At 27.4% G+C, this 20758-nt stretch overlaps 2 protein-coding genes across 2 annotated transcripts; one reads left to right on the top strand and one right to left on the bottom strand.

Moving 5' to 3' along the window:
* The first annotated feature begins 3176 nt into the window (after window positions 1–3176).
* Window positions 3177–4501, top strand: LOC113857293 (probable 2-oxoglutarate-dependent dioxygenase AOP1). Its single transcript, XM_027489107.1, has 3 exons — window positions 3177–3550; window positions 3834–4155; window positions 4253–4501. The coding sequence occupies exons 1-3, from the start codon at window positions 3177–3179 to the stop codon at window positions 4499–4501; spliced, it is 945 nt and encodes a 314-aa protein (XP_027344908.1).
* Window positions 4502–10139: 5638 nt separating this feature from the next.
* Window positions 10140–11847, bottom strand: LOC113857221 (gibberellin 3-beta-dioxygenase 1-like). Its single transcript, XM_027489017.1, has 2 exons — window positions 11360–11847; window positions 10140–10731 (listed from the first exon to the last, which is right to left on the bottom strand). Exons 1-2 carry the CDS (start codon window positions 11845–11847, stop codon window positions 10140–10142), a joined length of 1080 nt encoding a protein of 359 aa, XP_027344818.1.
* Window positions 11848–20758: the final 8911 nt, after the last annotated feature.

Genomic DNA, 20758 nt, shown 5'->3' with positions numbered 1-20758 from the left:
CTATTTCTCACTCTAAAATTTACTCCTATTCCAATAAAGACAATATAAAATTATCACAGAAGAAAAAAATTACACTGTTTCTCACTCTAAAATTTACTCCTCAAAATAGGAGACTATTACTACCAAGTACAAGCTCGGTGTAATACAAAATGAAAGGAAAAGAGAGGATTTTGAGATGATGCTTAAGGAACCCTTAAGCCTCCTTTTATAAGCCAAAGGAGGTCCTCCTAATTGAACTCCCACCGATGTGGGACTAACATAAACTTGACGGATTATTTGCTATTAATGTCCGAAATTGTAACAATTTTTTGAAGTAATTAGTTCTTTTGCTTATAAAAAACATTGGATAAAAAATCAACCCTCGATTACTCAAATTATAATTGCATGCAAATTCAGCCAAGGTTTATTTGGAATAGTGAATTGGGGTTGACTCGTATTTTAACAGTTTTAAGAAGTATAAAACCTAACTTCATGTTTGAATGAGCTTTTTTAACAAAGTATTCATTTGTTTTTATTTTCTTTACAAAGCTGTTAAAAATAATTCAATTGAATATCTCTTCAAAATCAAATAAACTAGACATGCAGTACATAAGATTTATCCAAATGTTAATTGATGCTCTAAAAATATTGATCATTCATCAAGAAATAAAAAAATAAAAAATTTATTAAATATATTCTTAATGCATATTTATCATATATTTTTAATATACTGACAATGTGTTTTTTAATTAAAAATTTACTTTTATTCCTCAACAATCACTCTTAAAAAGGCCTTAACATTTATTAGGTACCTATAGTGTTGTTTAAATATAAAAAATAATGCATATGTTTATTTTAATGAAAAATGACATTTCAAAAACATAAATAATTTTATATTTGATCATTTACAAATTTATATCCAAGTTTGGTTAAATACAAATGTAAATTATTAATCTTGTTCAAGAAGAAGAAGTTATTCTCAAGAGATTTGAGTTGGACATTTTAGAACTTTAAAGTTCTACAAGTTATACAAGCATTCTTGGCCATGCAAAAGATGGGTACAAATTCGAAGCTACATTCTCCCATAAGAACATCCATAACATGAAATTAAAGGTATATGCACAACCATATGTAAGATGATGGAGCATTATACACAAGTTGACGTCAACAACATGGACAATTAGGCATGTTAACAAAAGCTTTTTTAGGTTGTTGATTTCAAATCCTCACTAAAATGCCCCAACTTAAGATTTCTGAAGAATATTTAACCATTTTGTGGAGTTTCCAACCACGACAACAATGACATTAAGAAAGAGACATATTTGAGAAGGTTGCTAGACCAACATTTTCAAGAAATGGTTAAATATTTTAGAAGATACATCAAGTTGATGGGAATGACTTATATATCCTATGATACATAATTTTCTTGTTTCTAGACCAGACTCAATCAAGCACTAAATGAAGATTTTACAAGGCGATTAAACATCCATCCATTCACACATCACCAATTAGAAAACTAAAGTTTACTAAAATAAATTGAGACATTATGAAGGCCTCCTTTCAAGTATAAATCAATAAATTGCTGAATCATTCAAACAACGAAATTTGAGTGCATATGTTTTATAAATAAGAATAACATTCGTAATTAAGTGAAACAAAAACATACAATGGTTGCGCCAAAGGTTGCTTTCTAAGTTACTTTATGTAAGCTCTTCTGCGCTTCGTTCCTTAGAATACGCAGCTGGCATCTTTGACGTCACTGAGAAAGCATGTAAATGTAAATTAATGTTCAGAGTGTTTTAATTTAGATGAGATATTTTGAGTAATTTATGTTTTGAAAGAACTTATGATTTTATAAGTTAAATTTTTTTTTTTAGATAAAAAAAATTTAAATTTTAGAAATTTTAGTGAGGATTTTTAATTACTTCGTCTAAATCCAACTCATGTGCACAGATGGGGTGCTGAGGCATTGTGGTATCACAATTAATCTCTGCGTAATTATTGTTATAAAAATTAAAATTATGATGTCTAATACTGTTAATTATCTGCTGAAATTAATATCAAGTGGTCCAGACGCAAATTGTCTATGCAAAACACATGATCTCAAAGATCCGACAAGAGTATGGTTCGCTTAATTTCCCTTACGTTAGTTTAGTATATTTTACTAAATGGTCCTCTACCAATCAATCATATATTATATACAGAAATGATTCAATAACATCAATGGCTTTCCAAATTAATTGATGAATTATTGTTGCTGTTAATCATTGTGAATATAAATATATAGTATCTAATTATTTAATAGTTTATGTTTAATATAGAATAAGATAGAGGGAGAAAAGGATTATGAAAAAAGAAAATGTGAAAAAAAAATTATCCTAAATATTAAACCAATCTATCCTTATACAAGTCACGAGTATACTGTTTCACGAGGATAATTTCATAATATTTTTAAAAGATTTCGACCAATAACTGATGAATTCAAACTAAATTGTTTATTTTAGTCGGTGAGATCATTAATAAACTATACTCATGATTAAATTAATTACACATCTTTCAATATATATATATATATATAGGAACATTGTCTCACTGGACATCTTTATTTGTCCAATCACTGTGTCTAAGCTGGCTTGAGACTTTGAATTATTAGCCTGCAACCATCATATTCTTTTTTTTATACAAACAGTTTCCATAAAAGTAGCTTTTTCATATCTATTCATTTCCATGCAATTTTAGATTTTCAACTTTATAACAATGGAACATCAAATTAAGAACTAAATTATGAATTTCGACAAAACCCCGACACCGTTTTTAACACATCAATCGACATCATATCTGTCAATTTTCAGTTTTCCTTTTTCAATTCTTGATTATAATACGTTGTTATCTTGATTTTACTCCTCAAATATCAAATCGTATCAATATAAAATAAGCCCTAATGAGAGCCTGAAGCCAAAACCCAAATAATTTTGTTTTGCATGCCAACTTGATCTGCTTGTTGTGAAGTCGGAAGAATCTTTTTTCTACGTGACTAAGCATCTTGAACTCCGTGGAATAAAAAAAATGTTTTCATACTATCAATGTTGTCATTGCATTATAGAGCATACGTTATATAACCGATCAAAACCACCTAAAATTAAGCACTATCCTCCAATCTTTTTTAATCAAATTATTAGAGAAGGAAAAGTGAAAATATGGGATCAGAAACCACTCTAAAGCTTCCGGTCATCGACTTTACAAACATCAGATTGGAAGCCAATAATCCTAATTGGGAGGCAGTGAAATCCCAAGTCCACGCGGCACTAGTAGAATATGGTTGCTTTGAAGCAATTTTTGATAAAGTTCCTTTAGACCTTCGCAAAGCCATGCTTGCTGCGCAAGAGGAGCTCTTTGATCTCCCTCTACAAACCAAGATGCTCAATGTATCTAAGAAGCCCTATCATGGTTATGTTGGGCAATATCCCATGGTCCCACTTTATGAAAGCATGGGCATAGACGATGCAAATGTCTGTGAGAAAGTAGAAAGCTTGACCAACATCATGTGGCCTGATGGAAACCCAAGTTTTACGTACGTACCCATTAACATTTTAAATACATGATTCTTTAATTGGTGATATGCAAGTTTGAGTTTTTAAGCATATTACTACATTAATTAAATACTCAGAAAAAGTTTTACTGGTTATAATGGTTCATTAATGATTTGATTCAACTCGGCGAAATTATCTCTTATAAAATAGTTGTGATCTAGATAGATAAAAAAAAAAACTACCCTTTCTTTTTTCTTGACTCTCTTGGAACTTGAACTTCTTTTGCCCTCTTTATTAATGTAATTTATCTTTTAATTTGGGCAGTAAAACAATACAATCTTTCTCTGAGCAGCTATCAGAGTTGGATCAGATTATTAGGAAGATGATTGTGGAGAGCTTGGGCGTTGAAAAGTACATGGAGGAGCACATGAACTCAACCAATTACCTTCTCCGAGTAATGAAATACAAAGGCCCTCAAACCAGTGACACAAAGCTAGGCCTAAGCACGCACACAGACAAGAACATAGTGACCATATTGTACCAAAACCAAGTAGAGGGTTTAGAGGTGTTGACCAAAGATGGACAATGGATAAGCTATGAACCTTCCCCTAACAGTTTCGTTGTGATGATTGGTGACTCTCTCCATGTAAATTCCTTGAAAAACACAAACCATACCAAATGTTCAAAATTATTATTATTATTGAAAATTAATTATTTATGAGGTTCTTATATGAATGTTGCAGGCTTGGGCAAATGGGAGGCTGCATTCACCCTTTCACCGAGTGATGATGAGTGGGAATGATGCAAGATACTCCGCAGGGCTTTTCTCTGTCCCCAAAAGTGGGTACATTATAAAAGCCCCAGAGGAGCTAGTGGATGAGGAACACCCTCTACTCTTTAAGCCTTTTGATCATGTTGAGTTTCTCAAGTATTATTACACTGAAAAAGGCCAGAGAGATCAATCTGCACTCCGCACTTACTGTGGTGTTTGAGGAGTTTTTTGTGTTTCATAAGAGTGTTTTGTGTTCAAATGTTCCAATGGCAATTTAGCTTCGACTTAATAAAACTCCTTTTATGTGTTTGCTGTGAATTTCCTCAGTTGAATGGCAAAGTGTTTAATTATTTGGTGATCTTAATCAACTTTTCATAATTCCTATTTTGATGCAAAATTAAAAGCATACAATCCTTCTAGGAAGCAGTTATTAGATGATGATTTTGGGGTGTTAGCATCGGTGAATTCTGCGGTCACAGAATTTAAGCACACATGATTCTTGAATTAGAGCTATCCAATTTTGATTTAAATACATATTTTATTCATATAATTTATCTTGATTTAGATTTTAATTTTAATATCTTTAAATTAAGTTTGGTTTTTTTTTCATAGTTTTGTTTTGATTTTAGATTACAGTCTTCACAGTTTCTTTCCAATTAGTTTTGGTTCTGTAGCATAAAAATCAAAAAATTAAGATGAATCATAAGAATTAAAAATATATTCAATTTTTAATTTATTATATTTTTTAATATTTTGGAAGGCTTAAATAAAATTTGGTTCTTTAAAAATTTATTATTTGTTTATCCTTTTCAAAACTTTTTATCTAGTTTCTCATAGAATTTTTTTATTTGATATCTCTATTAGTAATTATTTAACTTAATCCGTTATTTAACCACGTAACATTTAAGTCAGTTCATATAATTTGATTAATATAGATAAATATATTATTAAGAACATCATATTTTTTTATATTTTTAAATAAAATTTTAAATTATAAATCAAAATTTTATTTAAACTTGTTTTGAGATCATTGCAACAGTTTCCTCGAACAGGACTCGGGGGCATGACGTAGAAAGACCAAGAACCAATAAAACAAGGTTTCCAAAATCTGGTTGAGATTAGAGAATTAATGGATGAGAGCAAAAATTCCCACAATAAAGTTGAACACTCTCCATGCAAATCCTATTCCACGTCATTAATATAGAAAACGCAACCACCAAATCATTAATATGTAATCATATTAATGAATCATGTTTGCAAATATGGACTCATCAACCCTCCATTCATCCTATCTAACATTCCTCTGTAGCTCTGTTTTCAGTCTGTCAAATGAAGCCTGCATCATACTCTCTCTTCTTTTATGTATAAAGTTATTTTCCACCAAATTAAATACATTAAAAAATAAAATTAATAATATATCAATTTTGAAAATTTTAATTTATTTTTATTTTAAAATTATTTAATTATAAATAAGTTAAAAATTTTAATATTCCAGACGTGTTTGAATCCTAAGCCACTACATATGCATTATCCTTCAATTGACCATGCATGTGATCCTAGAATTATACAAAGGGTCAGAGCCCTTTTCAAACAGAACTAGACTTATCCATAAATAAATACACCACCATGTTGCACCATAGTTATAAAGTTAAGGAATTACAAGTACCCAGTTAATCAATGACTATAGACTTGTCAATGGAAAATAACATTAACAGTTAAAGTCAACACCATGATTGACCAATAAAATAAAATAAACAGAGCATTCAACCCCATGACCACGAGTCAATGACATGAACCCAGTCTTCCATCTCCACTGTAGTTTTCCACCCTCTTTCGTCTCACTGCCTTCACATCGCCGGAAAAGAAGGGGCGGCGCAAGCTTGTTCACTGTTTGAATGTATATAAAAAAACATAAAAATAGCTATTTATAATATTACATATAGTATTAATCTTTAATAATTATTAAATTGCCATATTTTGTTTGATTTCGCTATATAAACAACTAGAAAAATAAAACATATGAATAATAGTTAAATTAAAATTAAAAGTTTTGTCTTCTCTTGAAGTTCGCACTTATTATGTATACTTACACCCTTTTAAAAACATTATACATATTCCTTGTCTTATATGTTATTCTTACATGTTAAGATGTGTTGTCTCTAAAAAATTACACATATCTCTGCTATTATTATTATTATTATTATTATATATATATATATATATATATATATATACTGTATATAATAATCTTTAAAAAATAATAATAAAACAAGGGCTGCGAGAGAGAGGTGTACGTAATTTTTCAATTAAGAGAGGTAAGTGTAGTTACCAGTAGCATCCTGAGAGAGATGTGAATAGTTGGTTATAGTTATCTTAAAATAAAATCCTATAATGATATTGCCTCCAACAAGGAGCCAGTTCGTGTAGTAGGTATCAATGAATCATTGAATAACCACCATTGAAAATGATATGATTTCGGTATTTGGAGTCATTCTCATTGGAATCAAATAATAGACCCACATAGGTTTAACCTTCTTCACACCAAGAGATTCGTCTCGATCGTATTGATAAATTAAGATAACAATGGAGCCCTGAGATACGAGGATAAAGCAGACATTCACAATTTGAAAAGACATTGCCCAAATGAAGGATTCCATAGCTCTTATGATTTTTCTTTCTTTCGGCACCAAATAATGTTATGTGATCGTTTTAGATTTTCTACTCGTATGGTGGGATCAACAAAGAGAAAGGATACAAAAGATAATCGATCCTCCTCATCCTCGCAATGTCACTTTGGACTTAACATGAGACAATTACTGTGATTTGGAAAATTTATATAATATAATCGTTTATATTAAAATTGAGTTTAAGCTTTTGAAATTAATAATTTTTTATTAAAAAATATGTATGATATTAAAAATATGAAGTATAATAAACATTTTCAATAAAAAATAATTATTTTTTATGTTTAAATTCAATCTTTAATTAAAAGTTAAAAGTTAACAAAATCGTAAGACTAATTTAAATGTGTGTTGAAAAGTTTGATGAAACTTTCGTCATATTATATTAGTATCGGTAAAACATCTCATCCACAGAATCATAATACAAAGGTAGCTGATACAATCTATCATTGATGTGATTGATATTGATTCCAAAATCCTGGCCGATAAACAAGCTTAGTCCTGGTATTTGACAAAAAATATTTAACAAAATCCTGATTCGGGCCCATTAGAAAGAGAAAAATAGCCGTGTGTTATAGTTAGTATTACATTATGCAGCTTAACAAAGTTACAAAACATATCAGTTTAAGTACGATTCTAAGCTCCTAAACATTTTGCCCATGTTTGAAACACAACAAGGTTTCACAGGGTTGGCTTTGCTCCACACCAGTCACCAATTATTTGTCCGAAATTGGGATTTAGCTGTCTTTAATTTGCTTTGTGGCACTTCGGTCATTTTCATGATGGAGTCCTTCAAACTACCTTGTGATAAACTAAATCAAGCATCTTGTGTCATAGACTCATTGCACTGTACAAAATTCTGATTTTCTTTAGAATTGAAGCAGAAACTTCAAGCAAAAAATTCCTTCCTATATATGCTTTATCCATTGCATACATTACACACATCAAAACCTAGAAGGGTGATTTGATGCTCTAGACTCTTCATTTTGGAGTCTAAAATGAGTAAAATGTGTTGGTTATACCCACGGATTACAATAATTCAACATTCCTTTACAATACTTTCAAAAACTATGATTAGTATTTGACATTACTGTGGATATCATACATATAATGTCATTTTGTAGTTATGATTTTTTTTCAAAAGCATCTATTATATTAGTATTACCGTATGTAGAACACACACTAAAGTTTTGTAATGCCGTGTGTAGAACACATACTAAAGCAAGCAGCGTAGAAAAGGAAGGATGTTTAGACAGTCGAAAATTTTAAACATAGGAGAGCTTTCTTATAGGCATAGCGTTATTTTTCTATTGCGAATTCCAGTCAATGTGTGCTCCATTTCTTTCATACTTTTGTTTTTGTCAAATACAACGATTCCTTGATCTTTTTTATGAAATAATTCACACCATTCTTCCAATGTGTGATTTATCTTTCATTTTCATTAAAATGAGAAAGGAAATATGATCGCACAATGCATTTTTTTATCAGAAGTGTCCATAAAAATTTAGATGTTTGGAACTCAATTAGTTTTTACAAATGTTCCCATCTTATCATGCTCTCGTATCTATGTATTTATAACAATACATTATTAAATAAGGAAATAATTTTACAACATTTTATTCAAGATTATTAACTATTTTTCTTTGATTCCGAAATTCAAAAAATAATAATAATAATAATAATTTTTTTCGTATATGTTAAAATACTTTTTTTATGATGCGTAAAATAATTTTAAAATTTCATAAAATTGAGTAGTCTTAATATACTTAATTAAAAACTCTTAAATCAATTGATAAATTAACAAAATATAACATGTAATAAAATATTATTAAGCGAAGTAGAGTAAGTGGATCTTTTCCTTTCTTTATATATATATAAAATTAATGCTTGAATATTTTTTATATAGTCGGGCAACCAATATATTCGGCATATTTAGCTTGCTTAAGTAGAGAAATCAAGTATAAATATATTCTACCCATTTTCGACATGCAATTAAAATTGTACTTTTTATTTCATTTCTATCAAAATTAAACTTGGTTTACAATCTTGATTTTAATATTTAGGTTGTGCAAAAATATTAGAGCATAACATTATTAAATTTCAAATTCTGTCTTAAAATTTATAATAAGGCTGGTTATAAATAAGATTAGGCTAGTTAGAAATCAAGTCTAAATATAATTTACCCATTTTTCACATGCAATTAAAATTGTAATTCTAATGTCATGTCTATCAAAATTGAAATTGGCTTATAATCGTGATTTTTATAGGTTGTGCAAAAAATTTAAAGGAAAATGTAAAGTTAAATTTTAATTCTATCATAAAATTTTAATAAGGCTAGTTATAAATAAGGTTAGTGAAGGAATGCCTTCGTCAACAATTGACAATAATGCTAGTAGTGAAAGTGTTAACAACAAAATAATAGTTGAAGTAGTAATAGTTGCAGTGTAATGATAAAAGCACTAATAAAAAAAAAATCAAAGCTTGTAACCCTAATAACAATGGTGATAGAATTAGTGTTGATTAAGTAGCTATTGCTCTTATCTTATACATGAAATACTTTAAAAAATTTACATAAAATGAAAAATAAAATATATGTAAGACTCGTTGAAATAATAATAAAGATGCATTTGACGGAGAGCAACTATATTTCTCTTACATAGCATAAATGAAATGTTCTTCAGTGACGAGTGATTGCTTATGAAAGTTACATTGAGAATCGTTGTTTAAAACCGTTGGAGATGGTCTTGTCTTTTGAACAGCTTTTCTTCACTCTTTCTGGTTTGGAGACAATACACCCCCCAACTTCTTTCTTGTTTCTTGTTTGTGCCCCAACCACAAACCAAATTCCATTTTAGCAAATAACGTGTATTTCAATTTTTAATTTATTATTATTGTTTGCTTTGTACAAAAATTTTAATCTATTATTGATCTAGCCTACTTGAAAGTTGTTTTTTGTGAAACTTATTATATCTAACAAGTTATTCATGTTACTTGTTATGGTAAATTTGAAATGGTATTTTATATTTTCTTTTTGTAATTCTTCCGATATCTTAAAAACTATAAGGTATTTATATTTTTTATAAATAAATCACTAAATTTACTGTTTACTAATTTAAAATTAATAATGATAATTATTGGATAAAATGACTTCTTAATTTGCAATAGAAAGTTACATTATTAATTATTTATCGATGTACAAAGCTTAACCGATGAGAGTGCCTTGTTGAAATGCTTTGCTTTGGTGCCAAGGTACTCGTTCCAAGTCACTGCTCGATAAAGAGCGGGCCTAGTTGGGCCTACTAATTTCTCATGTGGACATATTTTAACATTTGTTGGGGGCCCATATAAATAAGCAACAGAACACCGTTGTCGAGTGCGGTTCACCAAAACCCGATGGAGCACACTCGGGTATAACCCGTTTGACAAAATATGGAGCAGATCACCGACATTGATCACCAACCCTCCAGGAAGTGGCGGCACCGCCACCCACCCTTTACCTTCCCTGAGAACCTGCAACCCGCTAACATTGTTTTGGTGTAGGATTGTGAGGAGAGTGGAATCTGTATGTGGGGCCAGACCCATGGCCCGATCCGGATCCGGGCAACTCGGGTAAGAATTCAAATGCAAGGCTGCACTAGCTCCGTTGAATTCACCTCTTGGGCCAGCCCATTTAAGGTCTTCCTTTGAAATATCCATTGAAGCCAACACGAGCCGCATTAGCTTCCCTGCTAGCTTTTCCATGGCTTCTTCATATTTCACCACAATATCACTGCACGTGATCGAAGGTGAAGCATTGTTGAAGCGGGGAGATTTAAGCATCAACCATAACGATAAAAAATTAACAAATAAATTTCTTACGGAAAAAAGAATAAACAAAAATACTTTCATTGTCGATGAGGTTTGTTTAGAAAACAAAAACCAATTAAAAGTTACACCATTCTTATATTATATTTTAAGATATCAAAACTTTATAAGCTAACTCATGAATTTTTACCTTTCATTTTTCTAATAAAAATAAAATGTAAAAAAATGTAACGTGTAAATATTATTACTCTTTTAGAAAAAAGAAGCACACCATTGAACAAATGGATTCGAACAAAATAACAAACAGTGTGAAGTGGATTTAGTGTAATAGATCCTCATGATGACTCCTAAAGGTGGGTCCTTTGCTCTCATTATTGTGATCTTCGCTAATTGCATTAGAATAAAGAAAATAGGCTCATAACTTTCTAGTATCTTCACCATTAAAAATATCAAATTGGTCTCTTCACTTCAAAACAGAATTAGAAGAAGAAGAATAGTAAAGAAAAATTAAATATGATGACTATAAAAGTAGCCTCTTAAGCTTATTGAGATTTGAGAAGGCAAGTAAGAGGAGAGGGTGTGTTATTTGTTACCAGTATTTAGCATAGTCTTGACGCCAGAGTTGGAGGAAATGCTCAAGAGGGGATTCAACAATTGTGAAGCACTCAGACCACATGAGTTTGGGGAAGAAAGAAGAGATGCGAGCACGGCCATAGCCAGAAACTCCATCGGGGGAGCGAGCTGCTTTAAGCTTTTGGTGAAAGGGAAGGGAAAATAGGGTTAGGGCAAGCCTTTGAATGTCAGTGAAGAGGGTCAAAGGGATGCCATGATTTACCACTTGGAACACACCCCATGTTTTGCATGCATGGCCTATGAGCTTGGGTGCATTTGGGTCGTTGAGATCGATAACGGGGACACTCTCACCCCTCGAAGAATTAGAAGGGTAAGTGTGAGGATGATCATCAAGTTGTGTCCAAGCATAAGAATCAGGGAGTTCTTGAAGTGTGCTGAGGTCAGGGTGCTTGTGGTTGTGGTGAAGGTGAACGGGATGTGCTCTAAAGGCTTCCGAGAGAGAAGGCATAGTGAAACAAAGAACCAATTAATGGTTATTGTTGTGTTGAATTCTACTTGAATAGCTCTTTAATTGGCTAATTAATAGTACTATAGATAGTGGTAGTAACACTTGATGCAAACATGTTACTAAATATTCAGAAAGATGAGCTGAGAAATATGATTGTGCGTAGTGATTATATATAGAGATGGTGCGCAAGATGGCGACAATGTTACCCTTAACACAAACCAAATGAAAGAGGGAGACAGGGAGAGAGCGGGTAATTTTATTTTGGATTCTGACACTTTTTATTGTCGCCCTTCACCCTAACCAAATGAAAGTGAGATGGAGAAGATGAGGGTTGTTCTCATTTGAAATTATTATTCATCATATAAACTCACTAGATATGTTTAGTCAGAGATAAACAGAGGAGAGAAGTGAAAAATATAATAAGTAATATAATGTAAAAAAATAGAAAGTGAGATAGTATTCATGCCATGTGTGTGTCAATGTTATTATTGTTTTATTTTAGGTTTTGACTTTTTAAAAATTTTATTATATAAATGCCTAAAAATTAATATTGCTTATGATATTACATATAATATATTAATTTTAATTTTAATTATATATATATAATACGATTTATAATTAAAAAGAGCAATTTTTTCTCATTCATTTTGATTGTTGATAAAATGTTCTTTTTGTTAGGAAAATATTAAAAAATGGATTCCTAAGTAACTACACTTAACATTTTTCATAAGAAAAATATTTATTACATTATAAAAATATAAAATATAATAATATTTTATTTTTAATAAAAAATAGTATTTTCATATACTTAAAATTAACCATAACAAATGATCTTAACAATTCATAACAGTCTGATCTCTATCTATTTCTTTCTGTATTAATTACAACTAATTTATGAGTATAAATAAATTATAATTTTAAAATACTTTTCAAATACTCATTTTTGGTTTATTTTAGTTGTATTTTTTCAAATCACGTTTTTTTATTATTTTATGCATATTATATCTCTATTTTTACTAATTCAATCATTAGATTTATTATTGTCTTTTCCTTTTTATTATTCGTTTCTTTTTTTAGGAGTGTTTTTTAGGAAAAGGATAGGAGGATAAACTTTTATTTTAAATAAATATATTTTAAAAATAAAATTTATGAAAAGATATATAACATTAATTTGATATAATAATCAGACATGTATCATCATAAATGATATATAATTCACTTAATTTAAAATAAAAAATAAAAAAAAAGTCATTTTCTCTCTTTCCCACCAAAAATTTTCTCTCAACCAATCCCTTAAAGTACATACACTTGTTGGAAGCCAAATTAATATTCAGTACTCTTGTATGAGAGTTTTGAGGAAGCCGAGGTGATAATTTTTTATATATTTTTTTTACATTACTTTCATATACAAATAATTAGTTTAAGCCTAGTGTCTTATTTATTATAAAAAAAATATTATTCAAATATTAAAATAATTCTTTTAATATAATATTTATCTCACAATAACTTATTTGGTAATAAAGACTTTAAAGCTCTATTCTAACGCATAATAAAGTATGTTAACATTTCTGTATGACTAATGCATGTTAATATTTTATGGTAATTAAAGTATTTGTTAATATAATATATCATATCATTATCATAAACGCTAAATGTCTATATTTAATAATTTAATTTTTATTAAACACTTATTTATGTAGAACTATCAAAGTCAAGAGGGACAAGAAAAGCAAAGAAGAGAAATGTTATTATACATGAAGGAGGGAAGAAGGAAAAAAAATATATAAGTGAAGTTTGAAGTCGATAAAGGGAAGGCATTTCAACCTCTCAATTGAAATTATGCGAAGGAGCTGAACTAAAGAACATGGCCCCTACCCTAACATGTGCCTTTATCTTGTCTTCAAGCAGAGAAAACATTTAAGTTAAACTCTTCCAGCTTGGTTCTGATCCCTCCCATTCACTATAAGACAATATATTGGGCCATTTGGGTAGTTGCCATCATCACTCAAGAGTAATCCTACTTACACAATCACCACTTAATATACAACTCTTATATTTTCATGTGTTTTTGTTAAACATTGCTTATAATTCAATTTTTAATATCTATTTTTGCATTGTCATCTTTTATTTTTACTTTTCTTATGCTCATTTAATACCCTATAATAAAAGGCGACATAATTATTTTCATTAAATATATACACATAAATTCATTTTCAAGTGCTCAACACAAACTTCATTCTTATTTATTACATAATCTTTAATAGAGCACTCACAGAAAATTTACATTTAGCCCATCTTAAATATATAAGTAGGGATTCAAATTTACAGCTTGTCAAATAATGCGAGACTATATCTTACCTCACTTGAACAATTTGTTGGAGTTTTTTTAATGTTCCTTTTGATTTTATAAAATATTTTTAAAATGTGTCGATAAAAAAATCGAAAAAAGAAAAGTAATTATAAATTATCAAAATATTCCATAAATAATATGTTATCAATATGCATATATTTAAGTTATATTTAAATATAATTTCCTCGCTTCATTTGTGTACGACGAAAAACCCACATATTATTTCTTGTGCGCTTACGGAAAAAATTCATCAAAAAAGATAAAACATATTTTGATAACTCTTACATCTTAAAAGTAATTATAGTATTGTTAGGATACATGTTAAAAAGTTAACTATAAATTATTTTATTAAAATTACATTGAAATGCATTAAATATTATTAAAAATATATATTAACAATATTTTTAATTAATAATACAACTAAGTAAGATGATTATAAGTGATAAACAATTTCCTTGAATATTTAACTAATTATAAATTGATTTAAAATAAGTTTGTAGTAATCAATCAACCACTCAACAAGAGACACCACAGCAAACATTTGAGGAATAAATATGAAAATCATTATAGTCCTTATAGATATATATATAAAGAAAATTGAATTTTTACGTAATAATGTGAGGGAAAGAAATGAAATACAAAAAAATTGAGTGGACTGAATGATATATACTTATGCCCTATATATATGCTTTTCACTTGTATTAAGTGTATAGATGATCATTTCCAAGAAAAGCAACTAAGTTTCTTTTGGTATTTTGCGGTTGGATTTATGTTTTCCCTGTCCCATCTCAATTTGGCCGATTGATATTCATCACCAGCAATATCGCTGGTTTGATAGCACTACAACAATTTTGTGGGTTGTCCCCATATATAACATCACCAAAGGTAATGCTTCTTTTCGTTTGATTTGAAAACCAAATATTTCTCCCATAAATAATTATCATAGTCTTTGCTTCTGCAATCCAAACCCCAGTCATCACACAAGCACAAGTTCTTAACTATTATACAAACTAAGTAAAGTTGGATATATAGTGTCAAATTATTACTTTCAAAGTTTTATTGTAAGTAATTACTTGTAATAGAATCTAAACTCATGAATAAATACCCTACTCATTGTAAATGTTTTTTTTTTTCAAAGGTTTTAATTTGGATCTATTATCATAGTTAACGGTGGAATAGATTTTATATACATAGATAGAGAGAGAAATAAATAAATAAAAAGTCTGATTCATTAAAAAACTAATATTGGGAAATTTAACATGTTTAATGAATGATAAAAATTAAATTACTTAAACCACCTTATTTACTTTATGTTCCACTGTTCACACTAGGGTGAGAGACATTCAAAGCAAATACATATTGCTTATTGATAAACAGAAACTTTTAAACATTCAAAGCATTTTTGTTGATATAGTTTTTATTCAACAAAAGTTAAAGTCTGTTTCAATTTATTTTATTAAAAAAATCACTTTTAAAATACTTTTAGTGTGTTTATCTAATATTTTAAAAAATCATATTTTTAATTATGCTGACAAACTATTCTGAGTTATTTCTAAAAATAATTATAACTACCTTTTATATGTATATATATATATATATATATATATATATATATATATCTTTTTATAATTATAACCAAATGATAAATGATTTTTGCTTAATATAAAATCTCTAAAAGATGAACTACTTTTTATGCAATCTTTAAAGTATTTTTTAAAAAGTTTCAAAAAACAATCCTTAAACTATCAGTATAATATTAAGGATTTATATTAAATATGATATATTGTACTAATATTTTATATATTGAAAATATATATCAATGTTGTATATCAACAAAATTATTTGCTATTATGTCATTTTAAATTACCAATAAAACTTATGATTTTATGTTAATAATTTAATTTTTTAATAGGAAAATAATATATGAAAAGGAACTAATCTAATACAAAACTAATACAAATAATTTAGTTCTTGTGATTGCTCGTAGACTCGTACAGTCGTACATAACATGACTATAATTCATGGACATGGACTCGTACGTGTTCACAACATCACACGTGATACTGATAAGTGATAAACATTACTCTTTCGCTGTGTTTATGCAAGTATATATAAATAGTATAAATAGATAGATAAGTAAAAAAAAAAAAAACAACTTATGTCTAAATAAGAAAAGTATGCTTTTATTAATGTTATTATTAAATTATAATCATATATATCATCTAAATTATTTTATGTTAAATCATGCAAAAATTTAAAATTTATAAAACAAAAATTGAATTGTTTTTATTTTACATGTTTTAAAATATATATATATATATAATAGTTATAAAATTTTGTGTTGACAATATTATATTTTTCTATTAATTGAGTAGTATGTGCATAAGAATTATGATGATGATTGCCTGGTGTGCGTCAACTTTTTTATTTTGAAAGGGGAAAAAAGGTAGGCATGCAAGAGGGTATAATTGAACACAAGAAAATTCCAATGTATATGGACGACAACTTATGGTGCCATTTTCCTTATATGCTGCAAGATGAAGAACCTGCATGGTTGAATATCTTCCTAAATTCCAAAATGTCAAGGCAAAGCATATTAATTATCTTGATTCTTGCATTCAAATGTTATATTATTTTACTTACCCTTTTGTTTTTGTCTTTTTTATCGAAAAAATGATACTTTAATCAACTAAATAGTTTTTTGTTTTTTTCTGCTGTGTTTCTATACTTAATCTTTCTAGCTGTGTGTTTATGATTGATGTCAAGTTCTTAAAAATGTTGTTTTACTTGCTCGATCACTTTTGTTTAATTTTATTATAAAAGTAATGATAATAATTTGATCAGTTCAATTGTCACTGCCATTGTTAAATGTTTGAAATACTTTTAAGATATTGATTTAAAAACTCAAAAAATATTGAAAATATTTTTAAATACCTATTCATCATAATTTTTAATATAAATATCTGCAACCTTATTCGTCCCCTTTAAGATTGAATTAACTTTGTATATAGTCAAATACAGAATATATATTAAGACAAAGTCTGATAGTGTAAAGCTAAATAGTATAAGGTTTCACAAATTTTAATTTTTAATACCATATACACAGATGTTAAGCATATGAGATCATATAGGATTTTGTAATGTATAAGAGAGCATTATCTTATGTTTTTTATACACTATATAAAATTATAGTTTGGATAGGATAAAAATTAATATTTTTATAAAATATTATTTACTTAAAATACTGTATTTATAGTAATATTAACAAAATTTTAATAAGAACCTATCTGCTTACGATTTCAAAATGAACACTTACTTCTCATGGTCTAAAATTATATTTCTATATGTTACGTAATATTTAAACAAATAAATATTCATTATTTTTTCTAACTATTCATATTTTATATTAACATTTTTTTACTCATTTATTTACATAATTTATATGTATAATTAATTATTTTTAAAAAAAACTGCCCAAAAATTATATGTATAATTCGATTGGCTTTTTTTGGGCTACATTTGTTGTTTATTTATAAAATTAAATATCTCGTGGAAGAGATATTTGATAAATAAAGTTATAGAATATAATACTGATAACAAATAATGATATAATCATAATATTCTTGCTGGTTTTTTTATAAGAAATAAAATGAAATATTTTTTTTATTATAAAAAATAAATGATAAATTCAAGATGCATTAATTATTAATTTTTTTATATTTTTCTTTTATTAGTATTATTAAATATAAAAATTACTAACTATACTATTTAATATCATAAGTATTTTTAAAATAAAATTTATATTTATAAAAAATATAATAAAATTAATTATTTTTTTTAATTCTAATGATTTAATCTTTTATTTCTTATAAAAAGAACAAGAAGAGAGTATATTGTATTATAACTTATCATCATGCTTAATGAAGCTAGCGCGTGCCAAAGAAATCCTAACATTAAAAGGTAAACGTATAAAATACAAGAAAAGTGCGATGCATTACTTCTACATTTCACTCTTCCCCTAATTATTTTTTTATAAACCAGGTAGAGTGGAGATCAAATGACTTCAGATCACATGAGTAATTTATCATTAATTTAATTTAAATACACTATAAAAAAAACTTTTACATTTTTATTTAACTATAAATTAGCTTATGAGTAAAAATTATTGAACTTTTTAACAATTAATAAAAAATTATATTTATGATATATTTTAATTAGTTGATTATATAAAAAAATTTACACTACCGATCCACAAAAATTCAATTCCATGCTTTTATTTGTATTCTTACAAGCACTGCTGTGAGATTATACTTAATATCATAATTATTAGACTAAGAAATGATTCCAAAATTAAACTTGATTCTTTTGAAGTGCGGTTCGTTAACTACAAGTTCTCCCTCAATAATTTATATTATCTGCACTGATAATTAAAGATTTGAAAAGTTGATGAATGAAGAACACAAGAAGCTCTTAGATTTAGTACTAAGCGTCATGCATAGTTTGAAGCACTTTGGGTTTGTCTTGTTCATATCCATTTATATATGAAAATTGAACCAATCCGAAGAGATTCTGCAATTGAATTGAAATGGTTATAATAAAAGGGAAATGACAAGAGTGGAAACATTAAGAAGATGGTTCAGTGACTCAGTTGGTCATATTAGTGCCTTTGGTGGCCATTTGCTTATCCTCTTTTAATATTATTTTCGAACACAGTAATTCGAACACACACCCAACCATTATCTTCACCACTACCAATAACTGCCTTGTTTCTTATATATATATATATATATATATATATATATATATATATATATATATATATATATATATATATATATATATGTGTGTGTAACACTTTTTTTTTTTTAAGTTTTTCTTTTCTTTCTTCAATAAGAAAATCTTATTAGTATTAATGAAAATTTTGTAAGTTATATGAACATTATTAAATTATTTTAAAAAAACTAAAAATGTATTATATTTTTTAAAATTTTAATATTTTTATAAAATTTAAAAAATTATGAAAATTCAAAAGTAGAAATTTCAAATCAGAATAGGGAGACTGTGATTTATTTAAATTGATTATGTCAACTGCCAAGAGCTAATAATTTTGATATTTGGTATTGAAAACAATATTATATGTTTAATTAATTAGAGTTGAATAAGTTAAGATTATTTCAAATGGTAAAATTTCCATTAAGTTTTTCATACGACTATACTTTTAGATATATGAATTTTATATTGAACTTAACTTTAAATATTAAATAATTTTTATACCATTAATTAATTAAAAATTAACACACAGAGAGAATATTTTTTTTTAAAGGAGGCTCTTTTCCTACTTTGTTACACAATATAGATTTGTGAAAATGGAGAAACCATGCGATTAGTTGGCCTTTAGGAAGTGGGCTTAGTTCAAATTTTCAAATAATTTTTTTTTATTAGAGTGCGAAAGTTTGAATATTTCAACATGAAGTAGTTTAGTAATATGCCATGCTTTTTCAAAGAAATATATTTTTTATTTATCTTTTTTTAAAAAGATAATATTAATTCTTATCTTGTAAATTATAGTATTGTCTTGACTTAATTTTTCTTAAATATTTTACAAATTAAAAATAAATAAATAATAAATTAATGTTAAAATTAAATCACGGAACTCAACTTTTGAAGAAGTTAAACGATAAATATTTTTAAAAAATGAAGCATATAAGTTAATTTAAACTTACAAAAGAAGCTTATTTTATTTTACTACTTTATTTTTTCTTTTCTTTCTTATAAATACTTATTGATAGATTTATCTAAATTAAACCTATTTTTTAAATTTACCCAATATTATATATGCATTTAACTAATTTTTTAAAATTCAAATTTAATATAAAATTTTTCGGGCTCCCCCTCCCCCCCTATTTTGAAGCTTTCTTTATCAAAGAAATTGCAAAAATAAAAATAAAAAATATTGGGAGACATAAAGCAGAGACATGGTGCAAGGGGAGTAGGCAAGCAAATGAGAATGGGTCCCCCAAAAGTCTTAATTGAGTCTTGAAATTTTAAGTCATGTTTAAAACTTTGCATATTACTACTTTGAAGATTACTAGTGTTAAGACTTTATAGTTTAATATAAGATTTTCTTAAGACTCTCCACAAGATTCTATTGTGAATGTTGTTAGCCACTAATTAACACGACAATGTCATTTTGTTTTTAGTGAATCACGATGTCATATTAAGAGAGGGGGAAAAAATAAAAAAAATAAAAATAATATATATACATATATTCTTTTCAAGAATGGGTCCTCTCATTTTATAATTTAACATGATAGGTCATCTTAACAAAGATTTCCGTCAATTTCTTCAGTGTTAGATATTAGGATGGGGTTTTTTATACTAATAATTTTATTAATTATAATTTAATGAAATAAAAATAACAAATATTCTGTTCATTATATAAATATTTTTAATTATATATAAAGATAAAAAATCATATTGTAACAATAAAAATGTAAATTTAAAATAAAAAGTGTACATTTAAAAAATAAATTAATTAAAACAATAAATATTATTTCAATG

Source organism: Abrus precatorius, unplaced genomic scaffold (assembly GCF_003935025.1).
Source record: "Abrus precatorius isolate BTA unplaced genomic scaffold, Abrus_2018 Scaffold153, whole genome shotgun sequence".
In the NCBI taxonomy this organism is placed as follows: Eukaryota; Viridiplantae; Streptophyta; class Magnoliopsida; order Fabales; family Fabaceae; genus Abrus; species Abrus precatorius.
The sequence above is the reverse complement of the archived record's forward strand: the minus strand, read 5'-3'. Positions and strand labels throughout refer to the sequence as shown.